The sequence below is a fragment of the Cibotium barometz genome, chromosome 31 (genome assembly GCF_041138505.1).
Source record: "Cibotium barometz isolate CiBa-2024 chromosome 31, ASM4113850v1, whole genome shotgun sequence".
NCBI lineage: Eukaryota > Viridiplantae > Streptophyta > Polypodiopsida > Cyatheales > Cibotiaceae > Cibotium > Cibotium barometz.
Window position 1 is genome coordinate 49706448 of NC_141076.1, and position 21509 is coordinate 49727956.

General features: G+C 45.5%; 1 protein-coding gene across 1 annotated transcript in view; it reads left to right on the forward strand.

Moving 5' to 3' along the window:
• LOC147620981 (putative receptor-like protein kinase At1g80870) overlaps positions 1-21509 on the forward strand; it is a 70508-nt gene that overhangs the window by 1829 nt on the left and 47170 nt on the right. Inside the window, 3 exon segments of the mRNA XM_086825270.1 lie at positions 1-1263; positions 1266-1732; positions 1734-1877. The exon segment at positions 1-1263 is cut by the window's left edge and continues 1829 nt beyond it. Coding sequence (XP_086681396.1) covers positions 1-1263; positions 1266-1732; positions 1734-1862 — 1859 coding nt within the window. The 3' untranslated portion in view covers positions 1863-1877.

Genomic DNA, 21509 nt, shown 5'->3' on the forward strand with positions numbered 1-21509 from the left:
CTGTTCATTTAGACTGGGAGAAGAGGTTCAAGGTAATCCTTGACACTGCCAGAGCCCTGGAGTTTCTGCATCTGCAGTGCAGTCCTCCCATCATACATGGAGATGTCAAACCGAGCAACATCCTTCTTGACAGCAATTTCTCTGCACGGATTGCTGACTTTGGGCTTGCAAGGTTCAAAACAAAGGACTTTGGGCTAGACAGTGCCAGAACGTCTACTTCCACTGATAAGTTCCTGCCTGACGCTCCTGATAAATTCAGATTTGGAACTCCAGACCACATGGTGCCAGGTACTCCCGAGATGAGCAGGAGCTCAACAACTAGGAACCCTCTTTCAGAGTCTTCCTACAAGGCTACTGCAGACTCTCCCTCTGTGAAACAGACGCTTCTGACAAAGGAGGCATCAGTTGCCATTGATATCTCTCTTACAGAACCATCACGTGAACCAGATGATGTGGTTAATGGAGATATGATGTCTTTCTCTCCAAATTTTGATCATTCAACAGGACAGCTGGGGCAAGCTCAACTCTTGCCTAATGAAGCTGAAGCTGCAATGTCTCCAGCATTAGACAAAGAAAGTAGGCAGAAGGCCGATGGGAAGGTTGCCTTTGATGTGCAGAAAGATGATCAGGCCTATGGTGTTGATTCTGCTGAATGGAGCAAAGTCATTGCACCTGAGGGTTTTGCAAAGGAGCTGAGGCCTCTGCCTCTCAACAGACAGTTATCATTCAAGCAAGCCTCAGGAAATGACTTGTGGTGGAGGCAGGATGAAAGTAATGAACTGGCTGGAAAAGAGTATGTCATGGATTGGTTAGGCTCTGAACTTCGTGCAAGTAGCCAGATGGTCCGCAATGGCAAAGCTGATGAGATTGTTCCCGTAGTTGAGAAAGTTTTTGGAGCTAAGGAGCAGAAGCACAGGTCTAGACTGGGTGAACTGAGTACCGAAGCAGTGTTAAAAGAGAGGAGGAAGGCCAAGCCTTTGCACAGAAAAAGCAGAGAATGGTGGAAGGATGAGTATTTTGCTGAACTTAACAGTAAGAATAAAACCAATCAGAATGAAAGGAGAAAGAGGACCAAAAACAAGAGTGTAGATAACTGGAAGGATTTATTGAGTGGGGAGCTGGGTAGTTTCAGTGGGGAACTGAGAAGGATTGACCACAGGTCCACAAAAGACGGTGCCCGAAGCAGGTCCAAAGAGTGGCTTAGGAATGCTCGAAGTGGTGACTTGAGCTTGTGTAGAGGCAGGGAAAGGCGATCAAGGGTGCCCTTATAGCAAGTGATATGTGGAGCGGGGAACTAAATCGCCAGTTCAGTGGTGAATTAATCCATCGTCAGTGGAGTGGGGATCTGAGCAAAAGCGGTGAGCTGGTCAGCAGGGATGTGAGTAGTACAACAAGCATGAGAGGCACTGTGTGTTATGTCGCCCCTGAGTATGGAGGAAATGGTATACTTTCTGAGAAGAGTGACATCTACAGTTTTGGAGTCCTTGTGCTCGTCATCTTGTCAGGAAGGCGACCGATCCAAGTCACAGCTTCACCGATGAAAGAGTTTGAGAGAGCAAACCTCATTTCATGGGCGCGCACTTTATCTCAGTCTGGGAAGCTACTGGATCTGATGGATGAGGGTCTTCGTGGAGAGTATGACCGTGAACAAGCTAGCTTGTGCATCACATTGGCACTGCTTTGCCTCCAGCGAGTGCCTACGACAAGACCCAACATCTCTGAGGTTGTAAAGGATTCTTTCAGGAGAGATTCCAGCACCAACTCTGCCACTAGAGCTCTCCCCTTCGCCCCCTCCAAGAGTACCTTACAAGCTGCCTAGTCGGCCACCCAAGGAGCATCATCCACCAACAGTTACCCCTTAGCTTTGTTTGCAGGAGGTAACAATCAGCTCCAACTTGCATATCTTTCCTTAGTGTAAAGTACCTGGCCTGTGTATATTCTGGTCATACTTTTATCTTACACATTGAGATTAGTTCAGCATAGAGACCATCTCATAACTTTTGGAGGAAATTAGTGAACCTTACAATAAACTAGTTCAAGAATCAGTACTTATATCTATGCCATTCTCGCCAATGTAATACATAATAGAGAATAATGTAATGCTTTGACAGAAAACAGAGTTTCTGAGTGTTAACAATCTTGCAAAAGCAACATGTCCCTTCTTTCATGCCATATTAATGCAATGTTCATTCTCAGATTCTTTTTTTTGGGGGGGAGGGGGGGTATGTGTGTGTGTGTGTGTGTGAGAGAGAGAGAGAGAGAGAGAGAGAGAGAGAGAGAGAGATTAATGACTATAGAAGGCCAAAACGTCCTCTGAGATCCAATACATAATTGAAAGACCATGTGGGGGGTGTGTGCGTGTGTGAGAGAGAGAAAGTCGTATTAACGTCCACGGAATGCCTTGAAGGCATATGGGACCAAAAGACATGACATCACAATCATTACAATCCACTTCGGGGGGTGCACTTAGGCCCAAGTGTGCATAAGTGCGATTATTGAAAATAAAAATAAAAAGCTAAGGGTTAACTACCATGTGTAATATGAAATGCTTGTGGTACGTAGGAGAGAGCCAGTTAGTGGGGTTAAGGCTTCCGGAAGTCTTCAGTTATTGCTCTTCCTTCGCGGTAGACAGCCCACTTTCCAGCTTGGCGGGCTTCTAGAACTTTAGCGAGTTTTGCACTTTGTTTTTGAGCTGCTTAGGTGTAAGCTTGTCTGCCAGCCACAGCATGGTGCCTTGGAGTGCCTTGGATTGTCACAAAACCTTGATCTTGTCCTTCTTGGTTTCATAGCATAGGACGACTTGTCCCCCTTTCAAGGTAATGAGATATGGATTGCCTATGTTGATGGAGGGGAGAACCCTGCTGATTCTCCTCTTCCAGATGTCCGTATCGGGGATGTAGTCATCTGCATCAATCTCGGTTTGCTCCCTTACGTCTTGCTTGTCCTAACCCTGTGGGAATCTCCCTACCCGAATGTCTAGGGCAACCGACACTTGAAGTTTTTCTTCCTTGATGGTGGAAATAACATCTAAGTTCACATGTTGTTGCATACCTTTGGTGGCGTCGATGAACTCCTCCTTGGCTTCTTGGATCTGCTCCTAAACTTCTTGAATTGGGTCAGGCTTGCCCTTGAGAGTAGCCCCCTTGGCCTCAACTGTGCTGAGCTGCTTCTTCAAGGCTTCGTTTTCTTCTCGTAGCTTGTCGATCTCTGCTAAGAGAAACACCTCCCACGAGCTCGAGCTGTGACTAGTCAATGGCTTGGTCGGTGTGGCGATAGCACTTGTGTGGGTGAGTTTCCTCGGCATTGTGGTGATGGCTAGCGTTTGTTGGCCTGGCTCTCCCAACATACCGCAGTCTTGTTACAGGGTGAGACATAGTGTGGAGGTAACCGCTATGGCCTGGTGGTGCCCTACATGAGGCCTAGCGTGGCGGGGCTCAGGCGGGGCTTAGGCGCGCGAGTAGCAGAAAGTGGTAGTCAAGTGGGGCTTAGGTGGGGCTCACGCGCGCAAGGGAGAGAGAGTAGGCAAGCAACCACGTGTGACAGTAGAGAACAAGCGCAAGCGAGGGGGAGAGAGAGAGTAATATTAACGACTGCAGAAGGCCAAAATGGCATCTGAGACCTAGTGCATAATTGAAAGACCATGTTGGTCTTGGTCTAAACAAAAGAAAACATACATAACAACATCCTACTAATCAACTAGTAATTCTACATCGCCAAACATCATGTACAATCACTTTCGTTAAGTAGAGAGAGAGAGAGAGAGAGAGAGAGAGAGAGAGAGAGATCATTCGTCATAGCCAAAGCCAATGGAGCAAATGATTCATATGTATGGACTACTTGTGTAGAACACTTGTGCCTATGTGCTAGGGTTTTCAAAGATAGAAGGAAGAGCAACGAAATCGAACACAGCAACGAGTCCTAAACTACTGATCTGTATTATGTGCAAGAAAGAAGTGTTACAATAGAATCTCTGGTACAAAAGATGACTAGGAAATGAAGACGACAAATCACAATCCAAACGCGGTTGACGATCTCTTGGCCAATCCTTGCTCTTAAGAGAAACGCTTTGTAGAAATGCATCATTGTTATTGATCGGCCAGCATATAAGCTGTCAGTTGATGTGCCATGTCATCAATGCCACGTGGCGCTTGTGTTGCCCAATTGCTTGTGCGCTTGCTTGTTGTCTGATTGTCTGTGCGCTTGCTACTTGCCTCCTATAGGCTAGCCACACATGTCTAGGGTGAGGTGTGTTACATTCTCCCAACACTGCATAGCTGCCCTTAGTTGCATGGCGTCCATATAAAGTGTCCTCTCATAGAAAGAAAAGATCCAAGCAAAGCTCATCCAAGGTACCCAAAATCTTGATGTCACATGCACACTCTCCCGAGTGTGACTTGGACATCCTTCTATCCATTGGCCACCTTAGAGGTCGAGTATGTGACCGGATTCATGGTTTGTAAGGGTTGTGCCAAATCATTGTAATATTGTCCAGGTGCCCAATGAGCATCCCAATGTGGACAGAGTTATTGGGTTATTGTGTGAACACACTTAGTTGGACATTATTTATTATTAGGGTTGTTAGAGTTGGTAGCCAACTCACCAACATTAGACACCGTAAATAGGAGTCTAGGCCATAGCCATATTCATTCATTGATCAGTCAGTCAGTCTCATCATTGAGTCAGTCATTGATCGGTCAGTCTCATCATTGAGTCATTGAGAACTTAGGAGTAGTGCTACCAATGTGTATCTCTATTCATCATTGTATATATGTCATGTTAGTAATACATGGTTAGACTAGGTCATCTCTTTCTATTGTGTATTGAGCATGAAGAAGAAGCAACTTGTGCATGGGTTTGAGTCTGTGATTGCCTTTGCTAATCGCAATCAATCAATTCATAAACATGCTTCTGTAAGCACCCATGTTACATTGGCATCAGAGTGTCAGGTTTTGACGGTAGAAAGACTGTAATTTTTTTCTCATAAGGGCATGGAGATCCATCACGAAGAACTCCATCATCATTTGTGTTTTCACTCATGTTTGTGTTTTTTCATCAAGGCTTCTTTTGCAAATTCTACACCAGACATAGTATGAAAACCTGTTTTGTTCCTATGAAACACAAATCGAAATGAAACGAAACACTCTCGATCGAAACACCATTTTGCCCAAATTTGATTAAAAAAAGAACGCTTATTCTTCTCCTCTTCTCTCTCTTCCCCTTCACTTTTCATCTCAGTTTTCTTTAAAAACCTGTAAAGACGAAACAATGAAATAGATGAAAATTTTCTTGTGATTATATGAAATAGATGAAAATTTTCTTCTGTAAGCACCCATGCTACATTGGCATCAAAGTGTCAGGTTTTGACGGTAGAACGACTGTAATTTTTTTCTCATAAGTGCATGGAGGAAATCCCAATTTCATACTCTCAACCTGAATGGTTGAAACACCATTTTGTCCAAATTCGACTTTTGATCAATTTCAAGTAATTTCACATCCATTTGTTAAAATTTCCTATAAGTTTTCTACTAGCTCTTCAATTTATCACTTTCTTCCAATTTATAAATTTCAATTTCATATTTTAGCCTTGATTGCACCTAATTTCACACCCAATTGTTGAAAAATCTCACTTTCCCCCAATTTATGAATCCTAATTTCTTACTTTCAACCTCAATCGCATTTAATTTCACACCCAATTGTTAAGATTTTCTACATTTTTTGTTAAATTCTCACTTTTTCCCAATTTGATTTGACACGTGTCACTTCGAAATTAGAGATGAAACGAATGTGTTGAAACGACGAAATGTTTCTTGTGATTGCGGTACCATATAGCTTGTGTGTGCAAGGGGTGTTCATTCAAACGGCAAGGAGGGCCATACACACCAAGTAGAGGGAAAAAAGAGCAAGCAAGCAGGGCAGCCTGTTGGTGCTTCAAACACATCCAGATAGGAGTGGAAGAAGGCACATCAATGGGGTCCAATGGTGGGCACTCAATAGCTAGATTTGGGAGAACATAAGAGCGGCGAGATTTAGAAAAAAATGCTGTCTATGCAGGCTGGAGGACAGCATACATTAGGTGGCCATATGCAACAGCAAAACGCAGCAGAAGGGTGCTTCCAAGGGGGTGCAACACGCAAGCCAATTCATGGACAAAGGGGCTAGTTACAGCAGCGTTTTATATATCCATATAAAAGCGGCTTCCTTGCCCGAGCCAATTCGCTCTCCATCGCGCAAGCGTGAAACCTTTGCACAATTCTTGACCACAAAGGTGTGTTTTTTTTTTTCAAGTACATTTGTGGTAGCAAGTACAGAACATGGACTTTCGGCAAATGTTAGAGCTATTTGGTTTCTTGGGAGAAAGCATGGTCCACCAACATCGATCTCTACAAGAGCATATTGGCACCATATATAGGGTAAAGGGGAATGAGGAGAGTATCTAGTAGTGGGAAACCCAACCAAGAAAGGTAGCACATACAGTGGTAAATCCATCCATAGATGAAGCTCAACAAGAGCGAGTGTCCGAGGATGCCGGAAAGCTTTCAAGAGAGAAAGTGGTATCAATGACAGAGTCCCCAAGAAAGGAGCCAATTGTGGAGGATGAGCCCAAGGAGTAGACACTACCAAGCTTGGAGGTGATCCAGACACATGGAGAACAACCCATCCCATAATCCATTTCAGTTTTTGAGAACAAAGAGGAGTTAGTAAGCGACCTTTAGGTTTTTCTCTCCAAATCCATTGAGGAGGAAGATGAGATGAGCGATTCCGTAGTGGTGTCTACCATAATAGCTGAGCATCCAAAGGCAAAGGGGCTAGTTCCAGTGCCTGTAGTTCCCGAGGAGGCAGTCGTGGAGACATCATTGGAGACAACAGGTCCAGTAGCCACGTTATTGGAGTTCAGACCTGTGTGTGGAGCAGAGAGCGAGCTTGCGAGAACTGGGGTGGAGCGGTGGCGCGTTAGCTGCACCCGTGCTCCACGTTAAGTAGAAGGGGATGTCACTTGCACACTCTCTTGAGTTTGACGTGGACATGCTTCTATCCATAGGCCACTTAGAGGTCGAGTATGTGGCTGGATTCTCCACGTCATGTCAACGCAAAGAAACTTATGGATGGCCAACTCTCGTCTGCTGTCATGACCCTGTGAAATTGGAACAGCATAGGTGTGGGCATGGTGGTCAGTGAGCAAGATAAATTTTTAACGATTCATACTTGGGTGTCCGGACAAAAAGGTAACAGGTGTGGACAACCCCAAGTGTGAAGGGGGACCAAGGGATTAAACCTTATAAGGTTTATAACCTTGGGTGGCCCTTAGAAAGTTTTAAAAACTTTAAAGGGCCACTAGGATAATTATGGAGGGGGGGCTACTCCACTTTTAGAGTACACGCCTCCCTCTCCATCTCTCTCTCTCGTTTGCTTTTTGGAAAAGTCTAGTCGGTTGGCTGCGTGGAGAGAACAGGTCGGTTGGTTGCGTGGAGAGAGACTAGTACAGGTCGCCTGAAGGGAAGCCGTACAGTACAGCAACTGCAAGGCGACTAGTACAGGCTGGTACAGGTGCTGCTGCTACAGGCAGCTGCAGGTACACATTGGTACGGACAGGTATAGGCGGATGTTGCAGTTTTACTGACACAGGCGGCTGTAGGTACACACTGGTACGGACAGGTACAGGCTGTTGCAGGCTGCAGGTCAACTGGCGCAGACAAGTACAGGCTGTGCAGGCCAACTGGTGCAGAACTGTGCAGGCCAACTGGTGCAGAACTGTGCAGGGCAGTTGGTACACGCTGAATCCTTCTTTCTCTCTCTCTCTTTCTTCTTCTCTTCCCCTTGTGTGAGCTCTGGAGGGCAAAGGCGGGTGGCTGCAAATTCAGGACAGCATACTCTATACTCTCAGAGATGGTGTTTTTGAGGAGGATTGGACTGAGGGATAGCAGTGAATCTGCTGAATATCTTTCTCTCTCTTTCCACTGGTTTACGACTGCTTTAGAGTGGTTTCTTCTGGCCCTTTGTGAGTGGAGGGGTGTGGCAATTCGAAGGGTGGAAACAGAGTTGGATGGTGGATTTATTCTTTGGCTGAGTTTGAAGTTATGATCATGGAACAGCCAGATGCGTGCTCAAGGCTTCCCTGTTGCATTGTCTTGGTAGATTAGAGGAGGCAGTAGTGTGTTGCTTTTGTGGGACACAGTAGTGTGTTGCTTTTGTGGGACACAAATCTGTATGTATATCCTCTATGCTAAGAGGTCTTGAGGGTTGCCAGATTGGACATGTAGGTTTATTTTCCTTGACTGGTTTTATTGTACTCAGTTAAACTTTTCCATTGAAATTGAATAAAGAAATACCGAAAGGGGCGCCAAGCTTTGGGGCCAACAGGTGTCGTTTTGTTCTGGAGCATTCTAGCTCTTGTTTTATTTGATAATTGTCTGGACTACAATTGGATAGGTGACTGCTAGTCTACCGCACTTTGGTTTCTACCAGAAGCCGGTTTCAAGGTTCCATTGCCGGGATCCATCATCAACTTTCTTAAGGGGGTGAGCTCGTGGTTGTCTCGAGGAAAGCCATTGCTGAAAATTTCAGCAACATGTCAGACAAAGAAGATGAATATTTTTATGATGAAGAGGAAGAGCAAGAGACCTCTCCTGAGAGAAATGAATCTGAGGATATTCTTGCAGGAGAACAGGCTGCAGAAGATGCACAATATGAGGATGTAACACAGCCAGAAGACATGCCTAGTAAAGAGGAAGATGATGCTCAGTTTAAAAATCGTTTGGCAGGGGTAATGGATGTGTTTATGCAGCTCACTCAAAGTGAGAAGTTTGTTGAATTTATGAGATCCCGTTCTGAGCTTGAGAAGAAGAAGAAGAAAGTACGTTCTAGGAACCCACCTCAGGGCAATAGTGGTGCCTGCCCAGAAGATCTTTCTTTTGGACAGTTTCCGAACATGCAACACTTTTGGTGCAAACTCACAGAGTTCCTTTTTCGGACAGCCACCTATTCCGCAGGAGTCTATGCGCCCAGGCTATTTTGGTGGTGGCTTTGTGTTCCAATCTATGACTGGGGGTTACCCTCAAGGAGGCATGGGTATGCCAGGGAATTTTGGAGCTAATTTTCAGCCTGGTATGCAAGGGAATATGTATGGTGGTATGCAGCCCGGAATGCAAGGAAACATGTATGGGGGCATGCAGCCCGGAATGCAAGGAAACATGTATGGGGGCATGTAGCCCGGTATACATAGTGGTATGTTTGAAAACATGGGAGGAATGTATGGTATGCCAGGTGTGGAATTGGCAATGTTGACCCTATGATGGGCATGAATGCTGGGGGTAGCAATCTTGTGAAGCCACTTTCTTACGATAATCTAATGCTATGACGGCAAATGCGTTACTCACTGGAGTCTCATCTGGATTTAAAGGAAGTAAAAGCTCAAGCAAGAAATATGAAAAGTCAGGGCATGCTTTGCGTGATGCAAAAGGGTCTATAGAGAAGCGGTATAAGAAATTACCAAGGCCCAAAAGAATTCCTGAGGAGAGACGGGCTTTGATGGATGCTAGGAAGTGCTTTTTCTGTACTGAGGAGGGACATATGTCTTTTATTTGTCCCAAGCGTACGTTCCGAAAGGACACTGACACTAAAGGGGAGTCCAAGTCTAAGAAACCAAAACCTTCTGCAGGGTTAGTTCCTGATCTTGTTGGGGAATAGCCAGGTGGTGAAGAGACTGAGTTGTGTAGGGCATGGGGCAAAGTGAGAGATCAGATTGCCTTGATTTTCTTTGACACAGGTGCTAGAGCCAACTTTATTTCACTGGATTTGGCTGGCCGATTGGGGATCCGCGCAAAGGAGATGGGGCCTTTGTATGAGGCTAATATGGCTTGTCCTGGGTATGCAGAACCCGTTACCCTATTATTGGGAAGCTTAGGCTTCATGTGCAGGGTTATGTGGACAGTGAGGAGTTCTTTATCATGCCACTTGATGGGTGTGATGTTTTGTTGGGTATGCCATGGTGCCATAGAGTACATGCGGTGGTGGATACGTATGACTCATAGAGGAAAAGAACATATTTTGGATGTAAAGCTTAAAGGGGAATCTGTTCCTATTGTATCAGCTTCGGCCATTTCATCAGTAATGAAAAAGCATCTTTCCGCGTACTTGGTTTTTGTAAAGGATGCAAAAGATGATGAGTCTAAATCTAATTTGTCTATGTTAGATAAAGATAGGACTGATTTCTTACGTGAGTTCCAAGATTGTTTTTCCGAGTCATTACCAGGAGAACTTCCTCCGAAAAGGCTAGAAGATCATGCTATTGATCTAATTCCGGGGAGTATCCCACCAAATAGACCGCCGTACCGTGTTAGTGCAGCCCAACAAGAGGAAATTATGAGCCAGGTACAGGAGTTGTTAAAAAAAGGGTTGATCCAGCCTAGCTCATCACCCTTTTGCTCACCTGTGCTCTTAGTACAAAAGAAAGATGGTTCTTGGTGCATGTGTATAGATTACAGGGCGCTAAACAAGAACACCATCAAGAATCGATTCCCTATTCCGAGGATCGATGACATATTGGACCGCTTACAGGGCTCCACAGTCTTTAGTCGGATAGACTTGAAAAGCGGGTATCATCAGATACGCATTAGACCCGAGGATGTGCATAAGACACCATTTCAGACCACTTTTGGGCTATATGAGTTCTTGGTTATGCCCTTTGGTTTGACAAATGCTCTTGCCACATTTAACAGGATGATGGACAGGATTTTCCGGCCTCAGAGAGCGTTTGTGGGCACATTCTTTGATGATATGATTGTACATTCACGCACAGAGGAGGAGCATAGGAAGCATTTGGCCATTGTGTTTGAAGAACTCCGGAAGCATAGGTTGTTCATTGTTAATAGCAAGAAGAGTGAGTTCTTCTTAGAAGAGATACACTTCTTGGGACATATCGTGTCTAAACATGGAGTCTGTATGGATCCTTCGAAAGTGGAAGCAATTCTCAAGTGGCCAGATTTGAGGACCGTGCATGATGTACGCAGCTTTTTGGGATTGTGTTCCTATTACAGGCGGTACATACGGTATTTTGTTGAGATTGCTTCGCCCCTTCATGCTTTAACTAAGAAGGCAACTCCGTTTTGATGGGCTGATCGGGAAATTGCAGCCTTCAAAAAGCTTAAAGAAAAACTTACTTCGGATCCCGTATTGGTATTACTGGATCTCCGAAAGGCTTTTGTTGTCCAGTGCGATGCATGTGGGAACAGCATTGGGGTAGTTCTCATGCAGGAAGGACATGTGATAGCCTATGAGAGTCACATACTACAGACTGCCGAGAAGCATTTACAGGTTTATGAGAAAGAGATGTTGATTGTAATTCATGCTCTTTCTACATGGAAACACTATTTGCTTGGGGCTGATTTCACTGTGCAGACAGATCATCAGACACCTTGTGTTATTTCCTCACGCAAACTAAACTTTCTGAGAAGCATATGAGATGGGCCAACTTTTTGTCTATGTTCCACTTTTAGATTGTACATGTGGAAGGCAAAAAGAATGTTGTGGCAGATGCTTTGTCACGCAAGCCACAGGTCTCTGCAGTTTCACTTGCTTATCATCATGAGCTTGATGAGATGAAAGAGCAGTATGCCCAAGATGAGGATTTTGGAAGGCTCTATGATCAGATGTCTGAGGGTCAGCAGCATATGATCATTATACTCTCAGGGATGGCTTTTTGTCGATGCATGGTAAACTGTGTGTTACCAGGCAGTTACGACTCAAGGTTATGATCACAAAAGCAGCACTCACAAGCTGCGCACGTATAAGGTAACTCATCTATGGAAATAATTCTGTCACTGTATGCAGGTCATAGAGGTATTGACGCCATGGTAAAGGTAGTTGAGACTTTCTTTTATTGGCCGACCTTGAGAAGAGATGTTGATGCTTTTGTTAGACAATGCATCGTATGTCAGAAGGTGAAGTTTGACCGTCAAAAGACACCAGGGTTACTTCAACCTTTACCTATTCTAGATAGACCATGGGAGAGCATTGCCATGGATTTTATATTTGATCTTCCGAGGACACAAACGGGGAATGATGGCATTTGGACTATCATATGCAGGTTTAGTAAGCATGCTCATTTCATTCCCGTGCGTAAGACGATCAAAGTTGATCATATGGTGAAGTTGTTCATGGCGAACGTCTTCAAGTATCATGGCTTGCCTTCATCTATCATTAGTGACCGTGATCCACGGATGACGAGTTTATTTTGGAGAGGGTTGTTTGACAACATGGGTACAACTCTCAAGTTTTCATCATCGTTTCATCCACAAACAACTGGTCAATCGAAAGAGGCTCATTCTACAGTGTTAGATCTTCTTAAGTGTTATGTGTCAGAGCACAAGCAACAATGGGAAAAGTATCTTCCTTTGGTGGAGTTTGCTTATAACAACACCGTCCATACCTCGATCGGCAAGGCGCCTTTTGAGATTGTGGAAGGAGGGAAGAAGGTACCACCTATTTTGCACACAAAGGATAAGATCTTTGAGGCTGATCAGTATGTGGAGAACATGGATGAAGCTTATCGGAGAGTTAAGTTGGCACTCCAGAAAACTCAGCAAAAGCAAAAGAAAGTAGCAAATCGTCACAGACGTGCATTAGAGATTGCACTGGGTGATTGGGTTCTTTTGCGATTTGAGAAAGCTAGGCTCAAAAAGATGAAGGGTAAAGAGTGCTTATCCCCTAAGTTGAGCATGCACTATTATGGACCTTTTCAGGAATTGGAAAAGATTGGTGAGGTGGCCTATCGTTTGAAGCTACCAGATCACTGGAGGATTCACAATGCATTTCATGTGAGTCTACTTAGACCTTTCCGTGGGGATGTGCTTGAGGATGTATTAGATGAGGCTCAGCCGGAAGTTGAGGAACTTGATGAGGTTCTTATTCCAGAGCAGATACTGGCACATAAGGAAAGAAAGGTACGAGGTAAAGTTTCCCGTCGCTATCTTGTGAAGTTCAAGAACTATTCACCGATGGATGCGAAGTGAATGGAGGAAGGTGACTTAACAGATTCTGTCACCAGCCTGGACATTTCCCAATATGAAAGGGGTATGGTGGACTCCAAGATGTCTAAATATTTGGAAAGTACAAGCTTTGGGAATGGGGGATTATCCTAGAATACAAAGGACCACACTCCTAAAATTTAGGAGAGTTGCTATTTTTGGCCCGACTCCGATGGAAATTCTGTTCGCGTCATTACATCTAGAATTGAGCAGATACCGAGAGTTGGCAAAGTGCCTTTGACAGAATGTCTACCAGTTGGGATATTTTTAGAGATAAAGTTTATGGAAGGACCCATCTCTTAGATTGGGACATGTGGCAAGAAAGTGGACCAAAGTGAGACAAGTGGCTGGACACTTGTTAGAAAGTGGATCAAAGTGAGACAAGTGGCCTCACACTTGTCACTTCAACTATTGTGTGGCTCTCTACTTGTCATTGTAGCCTTCTCTTGCCATTTTAGCTCATGGGAGGCCCAAATCTATAAATTGGAGCCCTCTCTCTTCATTAAGTGAGGCTCTCTTGCTGCACACTAGCCTCTACCACCGTTACAGGGTGCCCTAATGATGACTACTCTCTTTCTCTCTCTCTCTTGAAGGCTGCCCATGAAGAATACCGGCTGTTGGGGATTGTTTTGGAGGCTTCCATCGCGAAAAAATACTGAAAGCAAGGGTATTTAATCATTTATTATGATTTCTAGCCATTGTACTTGTTGTACCAGTCTTTGTACCTTTTGTACCATCCATTGTACTGGCTGTACCAATCCTTGTACTTATTGTACTTGTTGCATCACCCATTGTACCGGATGTACCAGCTTCTGTACTTGTTGTACCAGTCATTGTACTTGTTGTACTAGTCATTGTACATGTACTAGCATTTGTACCTGTACTTGCTGTACCAGCCACCGTACAGCTATACCAGCCACTATACCTGCTGTATGGTCCAGCCACTGTACTAGCTGTACAGCCATTGTACTTGTTGTACCGGCTGAATGGAGAGTTGTACTTGTTGTACCAGCTCTATTGCATGAAGACCCGTGGTTTTTGGGGAAGAATCAGTACCCACACGGAGGTATATGGATTATATTGTTGGCTTGGCATTTCTACAGCCTATGTTCCGGCTTGGTAGCCTCGTGTGGGGTTGTGTTATGGCATTTGTATATGGATAATCCGGCATCTCCCATGGGGAGAGTAAGGCCCTCAAAGCTTGTACATGATATTATTCTCCTTGGGTAATAAAATACTCCAAGGGGGAAGGGGGGGGTCGGCCCATTCCGGCGTCTACGTGGTGTCACATGTGCAAGCTTCATTTTCAGCATTTGTGGATGTTTTGTCCAGCTTTATGTTTTATGCAAAGTGATGATGGATATGTGTTAAGGCTGTGGCCATGTTTAAATGTTTTAATATGCATTGATGGTATCAACAAGTGTGTCAAAAGCCCTAGTCCCCCGGGCACCGCCGTGAGTTTCAGATTCACCTCAGGTTTTGCAGCTTTATCTCGATGCCTTTGAGTTGGAGCCGACTCTTGTTACGGCTTATTCAGGTTCAGCAGAGCATGGGTCTAGAGCATTGCCTGATGCTCAAGAGGGGGGTAGCACCTCCGCTCCCTTGATACAAACAGGCTCGTGGCCGACATCGAAACTATTGGTCGACTAGGAGCATTGGTCCATATATATATATATATATGTATGGGTAGCCAAATTGTCATATTCATTTGCTTTCCTTAGTGTTGGACTTCACGGAGCGTTTCTCTATAGGTGAAGTGCTTAGCTAGGAGTGTACAATAGGTCACAGGGTTGTCACTTCATTCTCAACCACATCTTGTACTATCAGCTGTATTACTTCTTTCTTGTATGTAATATAGAGTAGTAGTTTAGGACTCCCTTGTGTACTGCATGCAGCACTCTTCTTTCTATCTTTGGAAAACTCTTGCACATATGTACGAGTGGTCTACATTTGGTATCAGAGCCTATGGAACCTTTTTTTTTTTTGGCACCCGTGCGCACTAACTGTGTGGGTTTTGTTCGTTGCACCTGGCTTAATTGGTGTATATTGTGTTTCCTTGCCCCACCAAACCCTTACGTCATCGCGCTGGGTTGAAATCCCTCACATGGTCCTTGATCACTACAACTCATTGATTTGCTTCTTAGCATGAAGGCATCCATGGACACGCAGGTGGCTAAAATGGAGGCTATATGTGCCCGTCTCGACAGGATGGAGCGGGCACCTCTAGCACTTAGTATTCCAAATCTGGAATCTACAAGGGCCCGTCCTTCAAAGTTCAGAGCAAGTGTTGGACGATTCCGAGGACGAAGTGGCAAAACTTTTTGGAGGAGGATTTTTCACTCCTTTGGATGTAGGCAAGGTGTCACGCAGGTGGCTAAAATGGAGGCTATATCTGCCCGTCTCGACAGGATGGAGCGGGCACCTCAAGCACCTAGTATTCTGAATCTGGAATCTACAAGGGCCCGTGCTTCAGAGAAAGTGTTTGACGATTCCGAGGATGAAGTGGCAAAACTTTTTGGAGGAGGATATTTCACTCCTTTGGATGTAGGCAAGGTGTCACAACTTGTGCTTTGTTGCAAGAGTTATTAATTAGAGAGAGAAGAGAGTGCTGGAATCACAAATGCAAGCACACTCACAAAGACTGAATGTTGCACTGAATGTTAGTGTAGATGACCTGATCTCAGCCCAACACTGCAAGTAGATACTAGTGCACAGCCCAACGTTGCCTGCTGCAGATCTTTTCTAGCTACTCTCAATCGCTTGTTCCTTGTGCTCGGATAGGTAAGCTCTAGAACTTGTGAGATGGGTGGATATGACCCACTTCAAATGCCTTTTATATAGGGGAAAAGGGGGCAGGTTGGCGTTGTGTACAATTGTGCCCAACCAGGTGCCAGACTCGTCCCTAGGCTGCTCAAACCCCTGGCTGCTACCTGACAACCTGCCCAAGGCCTGCCCAACCTTGTGCTCTTGCCTGGCCTTGCACGAGACTATCTTGACAATCACCTTCACACAGGTGGCTGCACAGCCTTGTGCCACACTATCTTGACCACCATCACTTTCACACAAGTGGTCGCCCACTGACACCTGGCTGTTCAAAAGTTGCGTACTCACCCCCTCCCCCCCCTCACTACAATCACAGCGGTGCTCAGCTAGCATACGACTATCGCAACTCCAGAAGAACTGATCATGCCTGTTGCTAGGCCTTTGGAATTGGTCTGAGAGCTTAATGATGTATTGGTTTTGGTTACATATCCTTAGGAAATGCTTTCCTCTAGCTTCGCTTGTTTTGCAGACTGTCACCACTTCTCTGGTAGACGTCTGGAATGATGTCATAATTGAATACATGTGGAAGGGCTCCATGGAAGGATTGTTATCCTGGTGTGAGTTGCTGGCATGATTTATGAACTCATGGAAGGGTGGTAACCTTGGTGAGTGACTTTGGACTCATGGAAGGGTGGTTACCCTGGTGAGTACTTTTTGGTCTTGTGTGGACGGCGCCTGTGAACGGGCTAATTGGATGTACAAGATGTAAGTTGGGAGGTTTCATCCACTATGTTTGTGCACCGGCATATGTATGTGAGTTGCACATGCATGGATGACTTGTTTTTGCTTGGACATTGCTTGGTATTTTGCCTGTGAATGTCCACGGGCACCGGGGACGCCTGGACAACCCGTGGATACGCATGTGCACACCTGTTTGGGACTCATATGGTTTCCTTATGTGTTCTGCAGGTGGTAAGTGTGCACACTTAACCCAATTTATTCATTATTTCATGTTACTAAGGTTTATTGGGTGCAGGGTTCACATTCACTTAAAGTGTGGGTGGACACACTTATAATTTTATAAGCGAGTTCACATCACATGAACCAAGGCCAATTATGAGTGATGGGCACCCGGGCACATCCAAAAACCTCCACGAGTTGCTATTTTGGGTGTGGGAGGGCCAAAGTGGGCAAGCCCTAACTCGTAGAGTACTCATCTGGAAGTCGTGGGCTGTTGGGAACTGTTTGGACAGGAAAAACAGCAAGTTTACTCATATGCATGAGCTACATATGTGGAACACATGCGAAGCACAAGGGTCCCAGGGCTAGCTGGCTGCTATTTTTCTCTCTACAAGGCAGGCCAACTGCATCTACAAGGCTGCAGGCTGATCGATTTGGTTCTAGAAGCTTGTGCATGGCTGTTGGGACTGTTTTTGGGCTTCTCTGCTGAGAATAGGGCTTGGACGGAGTGAGCAAAGTCTCTACAGGAGCTGGCCGACTGTTGTAAGGGCCATTATTGGCTGTTTTTACAGGTTTTCAGGAATTTTCTCGCGGTGAAACTTGAGCAAACATGTCCCTAGACAAGTACCAGGCGTGGGGATGTGATCTGGTGGAACCTATGGGTGGCCAATGAGCCAAAACCATGGCTGGTTACTGTTTTTCAGGTTTGGGACAGCACTTTGTTAGAGGGTTGGTGACTGCTCTATCAAAGTACAGGAGTGGTTGGTGATCACTCTACCCGGTTGGTGATCGCTCAACCTTGGTTGGTGGCTGAGGGGGTTGCAACAGTTGTTGACCGCTCGACTTTTCTTGGTGACCGAGGAGTTGCAGGTAATGTGTTTGTTTACCTATGTTTTCACAGTTGGATAAATCTGGTGTCGGCTGGATGAGTGTGTACTCTCCGGGCACCCACATGTTGTACATATAAATACTTCTGTTGGTAATAAAGATACCTCAGGGGGGGGGCTGGCCCAACTTCAGCCCCTAGTGCTGTGTCATGTGCAAGTTGGTTTATGTTTGCAGGATGTATATGCTCATGTAATGTTTCACAATGATGGTAATCATGTATATGCTAGGAATGGTTGATGTATGTATGCTGTTTTGGTAGTGAACGTGCCTGTGTGTGACACAAACCACTCCATCTGCTACCCTGACTACATACTTCTGATGGATCTGTGCACCTCCTTTGGACCTATGCTTAGTGGCTGATCCTGAATGCTCTGATACCAATGTTGCATTCATGGAAGCCTTGTTGTACTGATCCACAGCCTTAAGCTTGATTAAGAACAAGATGCTGATTAAACATGATTAAGACAGAGGAGTGAGAAGAAGAGAGAGATAGTTGGTGTCAGGTTTTCTTGTATTAATATGGTACAAAAAGGTTACTGAATGAATGTACATGATGTAGGCCCTTGGACAACTCCATTTTGAAGCCACTTTGGATAGCCTTATGCGCACCCAGATCTGCAGAGGGGGATGCACTACTGAAGGCTGACTGCTGAACTTCGGGGCTGCCTATGTACTGAAGAACTAGGTCCTTGGCTGAGAATTATGCATGCAAAAGACCAAGGTCTTCAAGCATACATATCTGCATTATTTCTATGACTGAAGAATAATTTTATGAGATGATTTATGCAATGAAGTGAAGGGGCTTCTTATAAAGTTCTACAGGCCGCTGGTAACTACTGTCGGCCAGCTATAAATGCCCATGACCTGCTGTTTTAAGCATTAAATGCTGGCACTTGTCCAATGTGAGGCCTGGCTGATGTAGCACTACTTGATGCTGGCCGATTGCAGCCACACCTGGCTAATAGGGTTTCTAAGGTCATGAAGGGCTGCCGACTGGGTCTTGAGGCTCCCCCATGGGTTGGCCAATGGGCTGGCCCATAAGCCCATGCCCTGCCGGTCCCATGGGCTGGCCCATGTACCTATGGTTCTACATGCTGTAATATGCTTTGTATATGCACCTAAAGGGCTGACTTCACATGCCCTAATCCTCAGATGATGTAAATGCTTGTTCTCCAAGTGGGTTTAAGGGGCTGACCCTGACATCTAAGGCTAGGAGACTGACCTACGTAGCTCGTGCAGGACATGTCCTGGACTGGGCTCACAATGGGGTCACGACGTATGACAAATATTCGTGAAAAGATACCAAATTTTATGTATAAGTATAGCAATATTGATGAGCGAGTGTGTCACACTGCACCTCAATGCATGGTGCATGTGACACAAAGACACAACACATGTTAACATATTTCATCCCCTTATGCTGCCCATATATTTGCCCAGATTTGTTCCCTTTTATGGCCCTTGGTTGTGGGCTGGCCACCCTTATTTTTCCCCTTTTCCCAGGTTGGGTACTGTAGCTCCAGTCGGCCAGCTCTTCGTGCTCCAGTGGGCCAGCCCCTTTACCTATATATAGGTGGGCTGGCCTCTCCCATTCCATATCTTTTTTTTAAATGCGAAAAAGATCCTTCTATTAGTTAATGAAAAAACAGCCACGACGTATTAGTTAATGAAAAAAATATCGGCATACGTAAAAATGAATCGCCGATAATAATCGACGTGTCCCATGAAGCGCTGGACACCTTTGAAGTTGGTAGGTGGTGGTAGCTCAAGAATGAGCCTCACCTTACTGTTGTCAGTTGATATTCCTTGCCTAGAGATGAGATGTGTCCTAGGAACACTCCGTGTCGAACCTAGAACTGGCATTTAAGAGAGTTCAGCAAGATGCAATATAGTCTGCATCACTCTAACACCTTACGTAAACATGTGTGGTGCTCCTTCCAAGAAGAATTGATGCTGCATAGGTCATCCATGAAGACTTCTAGGAATTTCCAGAGATATTCCTTGTAGGCCATACACATTAAGCGTTGGTAGGTTCCGGGGGCATTGGTCAATCCGAAGGGCATGACTTTGTTTGCACACGTACCCCATTCAGTAGCAAAATTAGTTTGTGCTGGTCTTTAGGGTCGATCAGCGCTGCAGTGTATCCCCAGAATCTCTTTAGGAAGCTGTAGGCTTCCTTCCCTGCCCCGCTACTCTTTCCAACACGTGTTCAAAGAATGGTAAAGGATAGTGGTCTCTTATGGTGGTGGCATTGACCTTTTTAAGGTCGACACACACCTTGAGCCACGATGGGATAAGTACAACCACAAAGGGCTAGATACAAACTTCCCTCCATGTACAAGAAGGCGGGGATCAAATAATCAAAAGGTGGAGAAAGATGGCACTTCCCCTCTGGTTGGCCACTCTATGAGGAGAAGGCTATCTTATACAAGTGGAGGAGGGGAGGGGGGATAACCACACAGGTGGTCTGTAATGCCAAGTGGGATCACCACCTCTATCGGTGAGAAATGGGCCAGACCGTTAGAGTCTCAAGAAAGCTTCCCGTTGCTTCCACATGCGGTCAGAGGCCTCCCTGCAGCTTCTCCCACTGACCGCGGAGGGTATGGATGATGTCGAGCCAAATGCTCTTGATGGACCTTGCATGTGGAGCGTGGGTACCCTCGATGGCTTGGCTGCATCTAACTCTCCATATGTGCCAGGCTGCAATGCTACTGCAACTCTCCCATCTCTGGCATGAGCCCGTTCTCTAGTGATGAGTGGATGGGATTGGAATTGGTACCGCCGAAATACAAAGGTGAGAGACCTGAAGGGCTACCCCCCACCTTTCTCTTCATAAGCCCTAGCGATCTCAACCTCTGTGGCCCAAGCAATAGTGCCCCATGTAATGGTACAGGTCGAGGTCTTGTCCATCGTGAAGATCCGGAGTATCCGCTGCCAAACTTGCTGAGCCTTCGCAATCCCAAAGACAGTGTTGTTGAGACTCTTGAGGGTGGCCGCACCTCTGACAAGTTGTTGGTCGACCACCAATGGCCAGCCACTTGCCAACCGCCAAGCTCTTGTGTACCGTCAACCAAAGAAAGAGGATGACCTTTCGAGGCCGAAAACTGTCCCAGAGCCTCTTCAAAAAATCTAAGAGAAAACGTTGTGCAAGGCCTTGTGACTGCCAATGTAGTGCTGCCGGGCTGCCATCTGTTAGCCTATTTTTGGGGATTTTATTTACATTTTCTTGTTTAGTTGGTCGTGGACCTGTCGGCCTGTTTCAGAGCAGTCGGCCAGGCCATATACTCACTATATAAGGAGTCCTCCCGATTGCTCACAATCCATTCCTTACACAAGTTCTTCAACACTTGTTGGCTTATTACCATTGTAAAGCCTTCATGTTATTATAAAAGGTGATTTTGTCCACAAGCTCTCTCTACTCTCTCGCTTGTTCATTTTCTGCTCCGGCCTATGCATTCTCCAGCATGGTATTATTCACTTAGGTTTTGGCTACTCCATCCTTCTGCAAATTGCTCGCTGTCTTCTATTCTGCTGTGTGTTTTGCTTCCATAGCTTCTCTGGTTGCAAATCAGCATATATAGTGGTTGCGTTTCACTACCTTGCTGCATTTTTTTGGTCCAGCCAGCCGTCTTGCTGCTGTTGGCCAGCCCTATAGGCTGCGTTTTGCTCTTCAAAAGCAGGTTGTGGAGTTATTGGCTGCGTTTTCTGTTTCAACATCAGTTGTGGTAAGCTTCTTGCATGTGGTGTTGCCAAACAAGTGGTTGTACATCTTCTTCCTCCTTCACGAGTCCTTGCCCTTCCGATAGGAGGTTCCCGGTGGTTTCTTGGATTGTTTTGCTGCTGTCTAGCTTCTGTCTCTCTCAGGTTTGAGAGGGG